The following is a 13,612-nucleotide window of genomic DNA, read 5'->3' as shown; positions in this document are numbered from 1 at the left end:
TGATCCTTTGCTAGTAGTATCTCTGACATCCTCCAAGCAACTACAGGAGTTGTCTATTGGCTTGCCAAACATCATATAATTTACAGATCTCCTTCCATAGGAAAGACATACTTAACAAAAATATCCAGATGCTTTGCACTTTTAAAAATAGATTTAAAAGCAATCTTTTATTACAGAGATAAACCTCCATCTTTGAAACCATATGGCAAAACTGGGAAAGAGAAACCCTATGTTTTCATAAATATTTACAGCAATTATTTTTCTAACTGTACTCAGGATGTTTCACTAATCTCAAAGGTGCCTTCAGTTGAGATACACTGGTGTAACTGAAAGCTGAATACTACCTTCTCTATCTAAAGTGAAAGGAGTTTGGGTATCTGTCCAAATCTTATACAAAATGATTAGAAGGATGACGTTATTAAAGTCTGTTTTCAGATTAAAGCCATGCCTCTCAATCTATTATATGGATTTTTGTCCCCTTACAAGCATCCCTTGCCTCTTTAATTTCAAATTCCTCCTGTTTCAAGGTTCTGCAGTGCTCTGTCCCTACTTGTATATGATACTAGATCCCTGCTGCTCTTCTGTTCAGATTCAGCATTCAGCCAGTTCTGCTGCTTTCCATGTCCCCCTTTTTTTTGCATAGTCTTTCTGTGCCTTCTGTGCTTTGAATAAACCTGGAATATTTCCCTGATCTTATATAACTTATCTTTCATACTTCAAATACGCCTCTTACAAAACTCCAATTCTCCCTCATGATGATCTTCTAATCCATTGCTCCTAACCAATTAAATATATTGAAACTATTACAATAGAAGATGAAGAAAAAAATAGCTAAGAATCAACATAATATATACTGTCCACCCAGATACCTCCATTCCAGTATTCCTCCCCCCATCTCCTGGCCTCTTCTAGCTGCTTACTTCATCCTGTCTTGCTATCAGTTTAGATGGTTAGATTTTCGGGCATCTAACATGGACAGGATCCTTAGCTGGTGTAAATCATAGGCAACTGGTACAGGGTGCACAAGGGTGCACATGCTCCCCCTGACGACCGACACTGATGCTATCAGTAGGGCCGGTGCCCCCCCTGACAGGGCTGCAACCATCAGCAGCTTCTGTGGGTGCCCCCCCCCCCCCAATTCAGGAGGCACCAGTCACTCATGGTGTGAATTGTGGTAGCTCCACAGAAATAAAAGGTTTACGTTAGCTTAGATTCTTGCCACAGGTCCTTAGGTAGTGAATATGTAGTTTCTTATAAAAAGACCATAAATAGAATAAGAAACTACAGAACATTCTAATAGAATAAAAGCCTTAGTCTGTCAGTCTGTCTGTCTGTAATGCTTTATTCACACTCTGATTGGTTGTCTCTGCAGCCAATCACAATGTTGAGTGAAACAACCAATCAGAGTGCTCCAAGACCATTCCAGACAGGAGGCAGGGGCAGCAGCATGGCAGAGCATCACCATGATGGTAGGGACAGAGGGGTTGGAGCAGGGGGGTGAGGCCAGCAGCACTGGCCTCCTCTCCTCTCCCCACAGCCCTGCTCCCTGGAGGCGGTGGCGGCGTGGAGTGCTGGCCCACGGGGACAGCGGGGGCAAGCTTCCCCCCCACTGCTCCTGGGAGGTGGCAGCAGCATGGGGTGATGGGTGGTGGCGCTCCATCACTGCCCACCCACCTCTGTCATTCCTGACCAGCAATTGGCTAGTAAGATTTACTACTTTAAAATAGAATGTTGCTTTAGTTTGGTTGGGTTTTTTTCATACAGAGATCAGAAGCTCTCTAAAAGAGCCATTTTATTATATTTTGTGGTTTAGCTTCATGATTTTTTTCCCTATTCTATCTGTGGTCAAATCATATATAAAATAAATCTGCTAGGGTGCTAGGAAAATAAAGTGATTAAGAGGGCTATTGATTTTCTGCTCAAAAGATCAGTGCTGTCTGACTGCTCTTTTTAACCATGTCTGGTCTCTCTTTGATTATATAATAAATAGAATTTACAAAGGAATTTAATTTTGCGAACTTCACACAGCTAAAACTCCTTTGAGCCTTAGTTGGCACCCTAACAACTAGTACCCTGTTTTTTTCATTACAATGCATGCTAACCAAAATATATATACATTAAATAAACAAATTTGCCAAAAAGAGTTTCTTCATTTCCAAGGCCAGGCCTTCAATATCGCTCTTTACCTCAAGGGGAGATGTATGTCTTATTCTCAGTTTCAAGGAAGGAAGGAATATTCTGTGCAATGGGCATGATTTTTGAAAGTGCTGGACACTTACAGTGACCTTTTAGATCAGCTGAAACTGATGATGCTCAGAATCTCTTAAAAATTAGGATCACCAAATAACTCTTCCAATATCAAACCAAACACTTGATCAGGATTGTTGTCTATTGTACAAATGGAATTAATACCCGCCTGATTAGGAACTTCCTTGGCTCACAGAGGGACTGTACAGTGTAAACTCAGATATTAAGATATTAAGTACAATATAAGAAACATTTAAAAAAGCACAGCTGGGGCTACCAGTACACTGAAACTAATCTAAACTTGACTTTATCCCAGGACATACACAAAAACAGACCATGCAATAAGTAATGTAGTTAATTCTGTTTTATGGTAAGATTTTTAAATTTTCAGGTTTGATGCAAAGAGCACAGCTATATCATCATGCTTTTATTCAGTCAGCACTGATGGCTAGTAACTTCTCTTCCAAAAGTGATTTTAGATTTTTGGCATGGGGAAGAAACACATTTTCTTGTGAAACCACAATTTTATTCTGAACATTTTGTTAGGTTTATAAGTCAGTGTCATATGAAATCCTTTAATATGCTTTCTTTGTCCCCTATTCTATTCCACTACTCCTGCCCACAATATATAATATTCGGAAGCGTTTTGTTCGAAGAAATTTAATTGTTGAATTATTCTTTTTTCTTGTGGTTTAAGCATGGTCTGAGTGGCCCAGTAAGATTCTGTGTTGGAGAAGGTAGGAGCACTGAATACATACTGCTATGGAAATATTTTCTTCCCTAGGGATTCATGAATCACATGCTCAGCTACAACACCCTGGAGGCAAGTAAGCCTTCCAAGAGCTGTGGGTCACAGAAACTGAAAAAAGTGATTATCCTAGGAAAAGAGCTGATTCTTTGTTCCATTTGGGAAGTGGGGAGGTTTGATGAATTTTAAGGTGTTCTGTAAGTTGTACATTGTTATATTGGGAAATAGCATTGAGAGATCAGTCTTCCTTGCCTGTCTTAGCAGCAGGCCAATGATTTTTGGTAAACTGGTCAAGATTTGAAGCTAATAAGTGTATATGTTTAGTCTGGTTGTCATAGTTGTACATTAAAAAGGAAAATGTTTATACTATTAATATTTACAATTACTTTCACATTTTAAAACATTATTTTAAAACTTGTTATATCTGTGTAAGTTTTAAAGTGATATTTCAGAAATGGATGTGTAATATTCAAACAAGTGACCCAGCAGAATTGTAGTTTCCCTTCCCTCTTGTGGAAAAAGCCACCTGATAGGCTCTGTGGACCAAAATGTATATAAAGACCTTGCACCCCAGGTGAATACCTTGCATATGGCTCCCTCAGGTAAGTAGGAATCACACATGTACAAATTCTCCAGATCTGTCAGATCCCCACTGTTATGCAAAACCCAGGTGCTCTAACGGAGGCCAGGCTACCCACCTAATTGCCTTATGTCTCTTCACCAACTCTGTCTCCAGCCAGCCAGCTTCAGGCTGCAGTTGCCCCAAAGATTACCAGATGCATGTTCACAGAGTATATGGTTTATAGCTATACACCTGTAGCACATCCAGAGGAGGAAAAATGTTCTCTCCCTGGTCCTCCTTTGTGGGATCTTTAAGCAGGGCAATGTTGTGGTGTCTGAAACATGTTAAGAAAATCTGTGCTCCCCCCTGTATGTGGATATATGAGAAATGAAAACCCAGGCCACTTACCGACCTCACACTATTAAAAACTATCACATATATCTGTGTGCAACTTAACCAAACCAGTGTCAGTAATTAAATGTGCAATTAATTAAAAATATTCAGATTCTAAGTCAACACATTGGATGATTTGGATGAAACTCATGAGATGTTACTACATTTAAAAAAAACCCCATCACATACTAAATTATAAACAGTATTTATGCCTTTTGAAGATAAAGTGGTTTTTTTTCTTAAGTGCCTACTGAAGGCAATAGTTACTTGAATCCTTGAATCATTTTTATATGAAATGTTCACAAATTTTATTTGAAATTTGCCAAACATTGGAAATAATGCTTTGTGTTTTCTTATACATTTCACACCAGATCCTGAAGTCACTTTTCCCCCTTAGGTATTTTACTCATTATTTAGAATGTAAAAGGCCTGGCCTTTCATTTCACAGCAAGCTTACAGAGATACATAGCTTTTGATCACTTTACCTACCACCACAGTGCAGAGACATTAGAGCTGAAAAATAGCAAATACTCATTTAGAATAAGAAAGGAAGAGTGCTTTATCCAGAGTGCACTGGCTGGTAACTTCACTGCTATGCTAACTGGTGCTGAGTTACTTTGTAACTGATAAAGAGGAAAGAGTGCCATCTGCTGAGTTGATAGCACCCTCTGCTGCCACACCATGGGTGGTCTCCTGTCCCAGTGTTAGCACAGTTTGATTTTATTTAATTTGGGAGAGCTGAAATCACAGTGGGTCTGTCTGCAAGCTTAGCATATAATTATATAGAATGGCACTACAAGTTGCCTTATTTTTGTATGGAGACAAACAAAGAAAAACCAAACCAAACCAAACCAAACCTTTACTCCATATCTTACCAAAGTTGAATATCATGTAATTAACCTTTTTCTTGATACTTTTTTATAGGTATATAATATTAAGCCCAGCTAGTTGTTGCATGGAAACAGTAAAAAGTGGATTGCAGATTACAATATATCTGTTTATTAAGCTAATACTGCATTACAGTATTTCTGGGTAAAATGACAGTGTAAGAGCACTAGATTAAAATCTTTTTTAAGGAAACAAAGATCAAGATTTGAAATTAAACTCTAAAGATGTAAAAATACTACGGCATAATTTTAATCTCTTTTAAAACCAATTTAAAGCTTGTTTTCAGTGAAATGTTAATAAATATCGTAAGAGTTATCCTTTAGGTTCTTTTTAAATGAGCAGGCCACTGAAAAATAAAAGGACGGAAATAATACAAACTGTAAAGCTTTTCACAAAATGATTTAATACGGATGTAACAGTTTCCACATTAGCAATTATTTTTAAACCAAAAGGGCCTGACCCACGACCATTAAAGTCAATAGATATCTTTCTATAGTTTCAATAGGCATTGGCTCAGGACCCTATTGAGATATTATTTATACATTCATTTAATTTCTGCATTTTTTGATGGGAATGATCTGCAAAATGGTCTGATGTTTTTTACTAAGAAAAATTCATGACAGTGCAACCAGGAACCTTAGCAAGCCCCGACAAAACTAGATGCCTTAGTAAGTTAATCCTACTATTAACTCTGCTTGGATTTATTAAAAATTCTAGCAATTAATAGACATGAGTAGGTTTTCTTTCTTTTTCTCCATTAGTTGTAATTAGTAACATTATTATTTAGCATTATGGTGGAGAAGCAATTTGTTACAGTTACAGGGGCCCATTGTTACTGGACCCTGTATTTATTAGTTCAGTGCTAACTGATGTAGTCAAGAACAGAAAAAAAAATCCTAAATTCTTGTTTCACCTCAGCCTCCACTGGTATAATTTTAAAGGGCAAATAAGAAAGTTAGTCTTTGTTTTGGCCACGGTTATTTGTCAGTAAGAAAGCGCCCTTTATCTGTAAGAACAGCCATCTGGATTCTGAAAGGTCTGTGGGACAAGGAGAAAAAGACAAAAGGAAAGAGAAGTCTGTGAAAGGAAACAATGTAAACAGAAGGTCCAGGAGGAAAAAACAAAGGTTATAATCTTTTTTTTTTTTCCTCTGAGAAAAAGCCTTCTTGCACATCACCCTTTTGAAACATACCTCTGTGAGTAGCCACTGAGACTTAAGTACACAGTATAAATAAATTGCCTGAGAGAGAGAACGTTTTCACAATACAGTAACAAAAATAGAGCAAAACAAACCAACAGCAACAACAACAAAAAATGTTCAGCACACACTTAAAAAGGACAGTTCTAGGAAATCAAACATACACTGGAGCTGTGAGATATGTTACACCGCTGATCCACAACCCCTTGTCGTTTGCAGTGCAACAGGAAGGTGCAGCCTGGCGCTGGGGAGCCCGCGAGCGCCTGGGGGGAGGCTCCTGCCCAGCGCTCGGGAGCGGCGCGGAGCCCCTCCACTCCCGCCGTCCGTGTCCCGCGGGGGCTGAACTGAGGCCGTGGCCGCGCCACTGGTCTTCGGCCACAGCTCGGTTCCCTTTCGTGTTATGTCATCTTATGAATGGAGCAAGCGTGGGACGAGCGCTGCACAGTCTAGCGCTCCCTTTCAACTTTAGTATTTGCACACCTTTATTATATGTTCCAGCACATTCAGACATTTCCCAGGGCAAACATTCCCCCGCCCTCTCCCCCGCGGCGAGTCACGGGGCTGTTTATCTCCCTGTTAGCAGCAGCCGGCTGTGCCACGCGGGGATAATGCAATAATCGCGTTTCCCCTCGCAGCGCGGACCATCCCCCTCCCTACCCCCACCCCACTCCGCGTCTCGCCCCGCACCCCTGGCTCTGCATGGTCCTCCTCTTGCCCCCGGCTCGGCTCTTCCTGCAGCGACAGCGGGCGCTACTGGCCCCACGTGCAACAGGCCCGGAGGAGTTTGCCCCTGTCTTGCAGACCCTGCCCTCCCCCACTCCGGCTGGGGTCACTCTCCCTTCCAGCAGCCCGCGGGGGAGGCCGGGCAGGATGCTCTGCCCGGGGCAGTGGCAGTTCCTAGGGCTCTCCCCTGAAGGCAAGCGCTGCCTCGGCAGTGAGCGGGGCTCCCCGCCGGCGGCAAAGGGGGAGGGGGGGCGGGCGGCCCCGGCTCGGCAGGCTCGGACAGGGGCAGCGCCAGCCCCGCGGGGCAGGGGCAGGGGCAGGGGCCGAGCGGCAAGGAGAGGGAGGCAGGGAGGCCCCGGGCGAGTGCAGCTGCCGGTCGGAGCGGGGGTGCGGCTTCACCCCGGGCCCCGCCGGCCCGCCCGCCCTCAGAGCGTGGTAATCCGCGAGGTGCAGGTGCCGTTCCTGTACACGCTGCCCGACTCCAAGCGGTCGGGCGGGAAGTCCTCCACGCTGTAAGCCCTGCTCTTGAGGGCGGTGGCGTAGTAGTCGACCGGCTCCTCGGCGGCGTTGTCCATCCAGCTGAGGCAGAGCAGGCGCTGGAAGGAGCGCTTGAAGTTGTCCGAGAGGAAGCCGTAGAGGATGGGGTTGGCGCAGCTGTTGGCGTAGCCCAGGATGACGGAGAGCTGGCTGATGGTGGCGTCGTCCTGCTCCACGTTGAAGACGTTGACCAGCTGCACGATGTAGAAGGGCATCCAGCAGATGACGAAGACCATGACCACCATCATGACCATGAGCGTGATCTTGCGCTCCGAGCGCTTGCGCTGCTGCCAGCCGGCCTTGAGCGCCACCATGCGCATCTTGGCGATGATGAGGATGTAGCAGAGGCAGATGGCCACCACGGGCAGCAGGAAACCCATGAGGAAGGTGTAGACCACGAAGACCACCAGCCACTTCTGCGTGGGCTCGGGCATCAGCATGTTGCAGGCTACCGTGCCGTCGCTGTTGGCCGCCGTGTTGGAGAAGATGATGATGGGCAGGATGATGAGGATGGACAGCACCCACACGCCCAGGTTCACCATCTTGGCCACGGTGGGCCGGCGGTAGCGGGCCGCCTTGATGGGGTGCACCACGGCGATGTAGCGGTCCACGCTCAGCACCGTCAGGCAGTAGATGCTGGTGAACATGTTGATGGCGTCCACGCTGAGCACCAGGCGGCAGAGCAGCGAGCCGAAGGGCCAGTGGTGCAGCAGCGTGGAGGTGACCAGGAAGGGCACGCTCAGCATGAGCAGCTCGTCCGCGATGGCCAGGTTGAGGATGTAAATGTTGGTGGCCGTCTTCATCTTGGCGTAGCGCAGGATCACGTAGATGACCATGGAGTTGCCGCACAGCCCCACCAGGCACACCACGGAGTAGATGAAGGAGATGAGGATGGCGCTGCCCTGCGCCTCGCTCAGCGTCGTGCTGTTGGGCGCCCCCGAGGAGTTCCTGCCGCCCGAGTCCATGCCCCCCGCTGCCGGCGCCCCGCCGCTACTGCCGCCCGCCAGCCAGGGGCAGGTGCCATCGGGGAGCATCCCCCGCCGGCCCTGCCCTCCGCTCCCCGCCCCCCGGCTCACGGCGCCCGGCGCCCCGTGCTCGCCCCGCCGAGCCGGGCACGGGTGCGGGCACGGGCATGGGGAGGGAGGCCCCGGGCTGCTGCCGCCGCGGCTCCGAGCGGCATTAATTGCTGCTCTCCGCCTGGCGAATGATTAATAGGCAGCCGCGCGTCAGCAGCGACGACAGGGGGAGGGAGAAGCAAGCACGGGAGGCGACGGGGGTAGGGGGGGGGGTGTCCTTCCTTCCCCGCTGGGCGCGGGCGCCCGCCCCCTCCCTGCCCGCAGCCACGTGTCCGGCTCCGCGGGTCCGGCCCCAGCGGCCCCGGGCTCGGCCAGGCGCAGCGCCCCGCTCAGCACCGGCTCCAGCGCCGCGCGCCCCGCACCCGGGACTTGGACACGCACAGCCCGCCCCTAGCACAGCACCCGGCACCTCTACACACCCCTTGCACACCGCACCACGCGCCTGTACACACACCGCCTGTCCCTGCACGCCGTACCATGCACTTAGACGCCCAGCCTGCTACCGCGTCTCCACGCGCACCACGCAGAGGGGCAGCTTCTACACACACAGCACCACGCACCGGTCCTACCACGTCCCCCCAACACAGTGAACAGGGCGCAGCTTCTCCACTCGCAGCACCATGTGCTCGTGCACACACAGCCTGCCCTACCCATACAGTGTCCCAGACCCCTGCTGTCACCTCCACACGCCCCTCCCTCTCTATATACACCACCATAAATCCGTGCTGCCCTCTATCCACACACGGTCGCTACACACACGTGCACATAACACCAGTGCTACTGATCGCTATGCATCCATACTACCACCTCTATGCAGCCTGCTTTTACACACACAGCACCAGCACTACACACCATCCTCCACCTATGCTTACCACCTGCACACACACTGCCTCTTCAAACATATTACCACTAGGTGCCAACAATGCTCATACTGCCCTCTGCATTCAAACACCGCCCTTCTGTGTACCAGCTACACACACACTGCCCCTATATAGCCTACCACTTCCACACATCTTGCCTGTGTACACACACCATAACACAGCCAATGCTACCTTCCCTACATACACACCACCTACTCATTGTATCTCCATTAGCCACATGACTCATCAGCAGTACACACAACCACTGCATGACCAAGACAAAGTACCACCATTGCACATCTACACATACACCCGCCTCTCCCCATTTTGTGTGTGTATAACACACAGTCTAGTAAAAGTCTGGTCTCATGTCTCTGTAGTTGAACATGATGTCTGGGTTTGGACCATAAATTCTCTGACTACTGGTGACTGTTCACCTTACTTTTTATTTTTATGTTCCAATATAAAAAATGAATATATCAAACAGCACCATCACATACCCTTGCTACAGTATACAAATGCATGTGCAAATGCGCATGCATCATGTCATGACTTCTGATGTCATGACTAATGAAATATACACATGCTCACATATCACCACCCCATTGCTGTATCATTGTTCCCTGTCACATGCACATAGATTACCTCTTCTCATCAACACACTTTAACATGGCACAAACACTGTGATTACCACTGCGCAAATTAACTCATATCACCACAACACACACACACTGCCATCTATCCAGCACCAGATTCATCACCATTCATACATCTTCAGCATCTGTTCACTCCAGCATACTTACAATTTAAATCTTCAGCACATACCCACTCTCAAACAAATACAAGTTCAAAAATTATCCTCCCTAAAGCTCATGAATATTCATACTGACTACTGACTATATTCTATTATACTGACTACCTCTTCACTCCAGTACATGCATGTACCCCCTCCAATGTATCCTCTTCATCATTACTTATTCACCGTGTGCTTCCTGTCACATCCCCATGGCCCTCATCATCTACTACAAATGGACACACACAAGCACAACCTCACTATGTATGCACAGGCTAACTGCTTACCTTCAGTACTCAGGCACCTGCATATAGACAGACATACCTCAACAAATAACTGAAGTTTGCACACTGCCCACTACAACAGATCCACATATGTGCTATTTACCCTGTCCAACATTCACCCCCTTCATCCTCACTATTTAGTGTCACATGCAAACACACACACCCACACCCATCATCATCAGCTCCTACCCACTCCAACAGTCACACAAACCTGTCCACACATCCACATCTATCATTACAACTGCTACCTTCTGCCCCGCCCCCCAATTTTGCATGATTCTCTGAAAAGTAGATCCTAAAATATGTTTATATATAACATGGTGATGCTATAGTAAAAGTCTGTTCTGCTGTATCTGTAATTGCTCATACTTTCTGTGTTTGGACCATAGTGACTTTTCATAATTGTGCAGGCTTATTTTATTTTGATTTATGCTTCAATATATATAAAAAAAAATTTATTAAGCAAATTATCCAAATATTCCCAGGGCTATTCTGGCATATAAGTGTTTTAGCTACGTGCCAGAGCATTCAAGGATGTAATGCAGTATTTTCACAAAGAATTGATTCTTATCATTTGGGTTTGGGAGGTTGTCTATTATTTGGAACAATACGCTGGCATTTGGGATATATAGATTACCATGAAAGAGATTCACATTTGAACAACACTCATAAAAATCTTTACTCACAACGTACTTCACAACACTATTTAAAAATCTAGTGTTATATAAGTTTAACTGGATAAATGATTTGCATTGGATCTATGTTCTGTGAGAACATGAATCAGCTTTCAGCAACTAATAGGCACTGGGGCTTGAGTAAATAATTGCAAGCCTATCAAAACATCTGATTGCTTCAGACCTTTTAGTCTACTTGAAAATCTGTAGTTCAAATATAAATCAAATACTGGCTCACAAGAGCATTTATTTTAGTACATATGGGCATTTACTTATGGAATATTGTTTAAACATTTTGTTTTTTAACGTTGTTTCAGGTTAGTATATAACAATATTCTGAATGGAAATGTTAGATCTTTTAGATTGTACTGCATGAAAATCACAGCAAAAAGATCAGTCCCAAAACTGATGGTGCATTAACTGAAATGTCATCACCAGCATACTTCCATTTTTTGTCCTTCTATCATTTCACCCCACCTCCAATTTAATCACTCATGCAGAAGGGTTTTTGGATTCTCTCTTCATGTTTCATGGCAACCTTTCTTACACAATGTTTACCTTAGAGCCTTCCCTCTGCATCTCATGAACACCAGATGAGTTGATGCGAAGAAAAAGAAATCATATTGAAAATGTTCATATATTAAGTTTACAAATCTGAAATAATAGGTGTGTAATGTCCAGTGAAGTGAATGGTGGCTGTGGATTTTTCAATATGTATTAGTTTTGGCCATGGGCAGACCCAGGAGGGGAGCCTCCTTCAACTGTGACCACTCTTGCCTTCAACTGTGCAGCACATGTGTAGTGAGGCCTCTAAATTTGCTGGCTTATCAGCCCCACCATTGCTCAGCTCCCATCCCCTTTTCCCCACTGCTGACTTCAGTGGCCGGCCAAAAGGAATTGGTGGTGCCATTCACTCCTAGGGTCCCAGAGCTGCACTAAAGCAGCAGCTCCATCTAGAGCTGCACTGATAAGTTGCTGAGCTCAGAGAGCTCACTGTACATGCACTGCATAACTGGCAGGGGATGCAGCTAGATCCTCCACACCTCCCTGGATCCACCCAGGATCTGACCTTAATTAGGGCCTGATTTTAGTTTTCACAATGGAATATATTTGTCTGTTGCTGGTCAGTTTGTTTTAACTTTAACTCCTTGGGGTGCTTGTACACATGATGAAAATTGCCCATGTTTGTGGTTTAATTGCATCACACTTTAAACGTATGGGTTTTTTTTGCAATATAGATGAGTTTCTTATGTTGCAAACTAAACCACATCCCCATGTAGTTTAGTTTGTGATGTAGCTACTTGTAACATTTCAGCCTTTAATCTGACAGCTGGCCCCCCCTGGCCACAGGAGAGGCGGGCTTAAGGCAGAAGCAGTGAGGGTCTTGATCCTTTTTTATTTCTTTGTGGAGCCTGCTCATCTCTTCCACAGCTGGGGGGATGAGCTGCCAGTGGACTGAGAAGCCCCTGACCTGCAGGGGAGCTTGGTCCTTCCCTTTGTGACGGTGGTGCCCCCTGGGGCCACCTGAGCGGGCTGCTAGTAGGCTGCGGGCTGCCCCAGCTCAGAGGTAGCACCCACCAGATAATTAGAGATGCGTAGGGGGTACATGTGGGTGGACATGCACCCCCTGAGATTGGCGATGCACCCCCTGAAAGAAGCGCCACTGATGCTGCTGGCAGTGCCTGTGGGTAGTCACTGCTCGCCACCTTCCCCCCTGCCAACACTGCCGGCGGCATCTGCAGGCGGTCACTTATTGCTGCTGGCCACCGCCGGTGCTGCTGGCAGCATCTGCTGGTAGTTGCCAACTGCTGGTTGGCACTCACCACCTCCTCCCACCGCCGAAACTGCTGCAACCACCTGTGGGAGCTCGCTGCCTCCACTGCCATCTATGGGCAGTCACCATGTCCCCCCCCAGCCTTCGGGGGGCACCAGATCCAAGTCTTCCCTGAGCCTGCCAGGGTTTCCACATGCCACCTTCTCTGGCACCTTCTCTGGCTACCAGCATACTCGTCCGCCCTCCTGCCACTTCCCTGCTTTGCTCCAGGGGCAAGCCAGCCCTGTGCTGGGTGGTCCCAGGAAAGTGGCAGAAACAGTGGAAGGCCTGGTGGACTTGGGGAAGAGTTGGATCCAGTGGGTGCTGCCTCCGAGGAGGTAGCCCCCAGTCCGCTAGCTGCCTGCTTGGGTGACCCTGGGGGGTGCCACCACCATGGAGGGAAGGACTAGGACCCTCCAGCAGCTCACACAGGCAGGCTCCACTGGAAAAAAAAAAGATGACAAGGGGCCTGATCCTTTTTTTTTTTTTGCGCAGAGTCTGCTTGTAGGTTTGGGGGGGGGGGGGGGGGCTGAGCTGCCAGTGGGCCCTGAGCTGTGGGGTCCCCGGTCTTTCCCTCCACAATGGCAGCTCCCTCAGTGCCACCCAGGTGGGCTGCTAGCAGTGTGGGGGCTGTCCGAGCTTGGAGGCTGCGCACAGCCTGATCCAACTGGTCCCCGAGCCCAGCCACGGGAGAGGCAGGCAGGCTTCATGGAAAAAAAGACAAAGGATCGGGCCCCTCGCCACAACAGGGATGGAAGCCCCTAAATTGAAACTGTGGGTTTTTAATCATTTCAATTAAAAACTCACCATTTCAAT

At 47.0% G+C, this 13,612-nt stretch overlaps 1 protein-coding gene across 1 annotated transcript; it reads right to left on the bottom strand.

The window, feature by feature from the left end:
• Positions 1 to 4,926: 4,926 nt before the first annotated feature.
• On the bottom strand, positions 4,927 to 8,596 carry SSTR1 (somatostatin receptor 1). The gene has a single exon (XM_019488802.2). The coding sequence runs from the start codon at positions 8,328 to 8,330 to the stop codon at positions 7,185 to 7,187; it is 1,146 nt and encodes a 381-aa protein (XP_019344347.1). The 5' UTR covers positions 8,331 to 8,596; the 3' UTR covers positions 4,927 to 7,184.
• Between the last annotated feature and the right edge of the window lie 5,016 nt (positions 8,597 to 13,612).

The sequence above is a fragment of the Alligator mississippiensis genome, chromosome 2, assembly GCF_030867095.1.
Source record: "Alligator mississippiensis isolate rAllMis1 chromosome 2, rAllMis1, whole genome shotgun sequence".
NCBI classification, from domain to species: Eukaryota; Metazoa; Chordata; order Crocodylia; family Alligatoridae; genus Alligator; species Alligator mississippiensis.
The sequence above is the reverse complement of the archived record's forward strand: the minus strand, read 5'-3'. Positions and strand labels throughout refer to the sequence as shown.

Excerpts from the sequence above, each read along its gene's own strand:
- SSTR1 (XM_019488802.2), bottom strand. The coding sequence starts at position 8,330 with ATGCTCCCCGATGGCACCTGCCCCTGGCTGGCGGGCGGCAGTAGCGGC.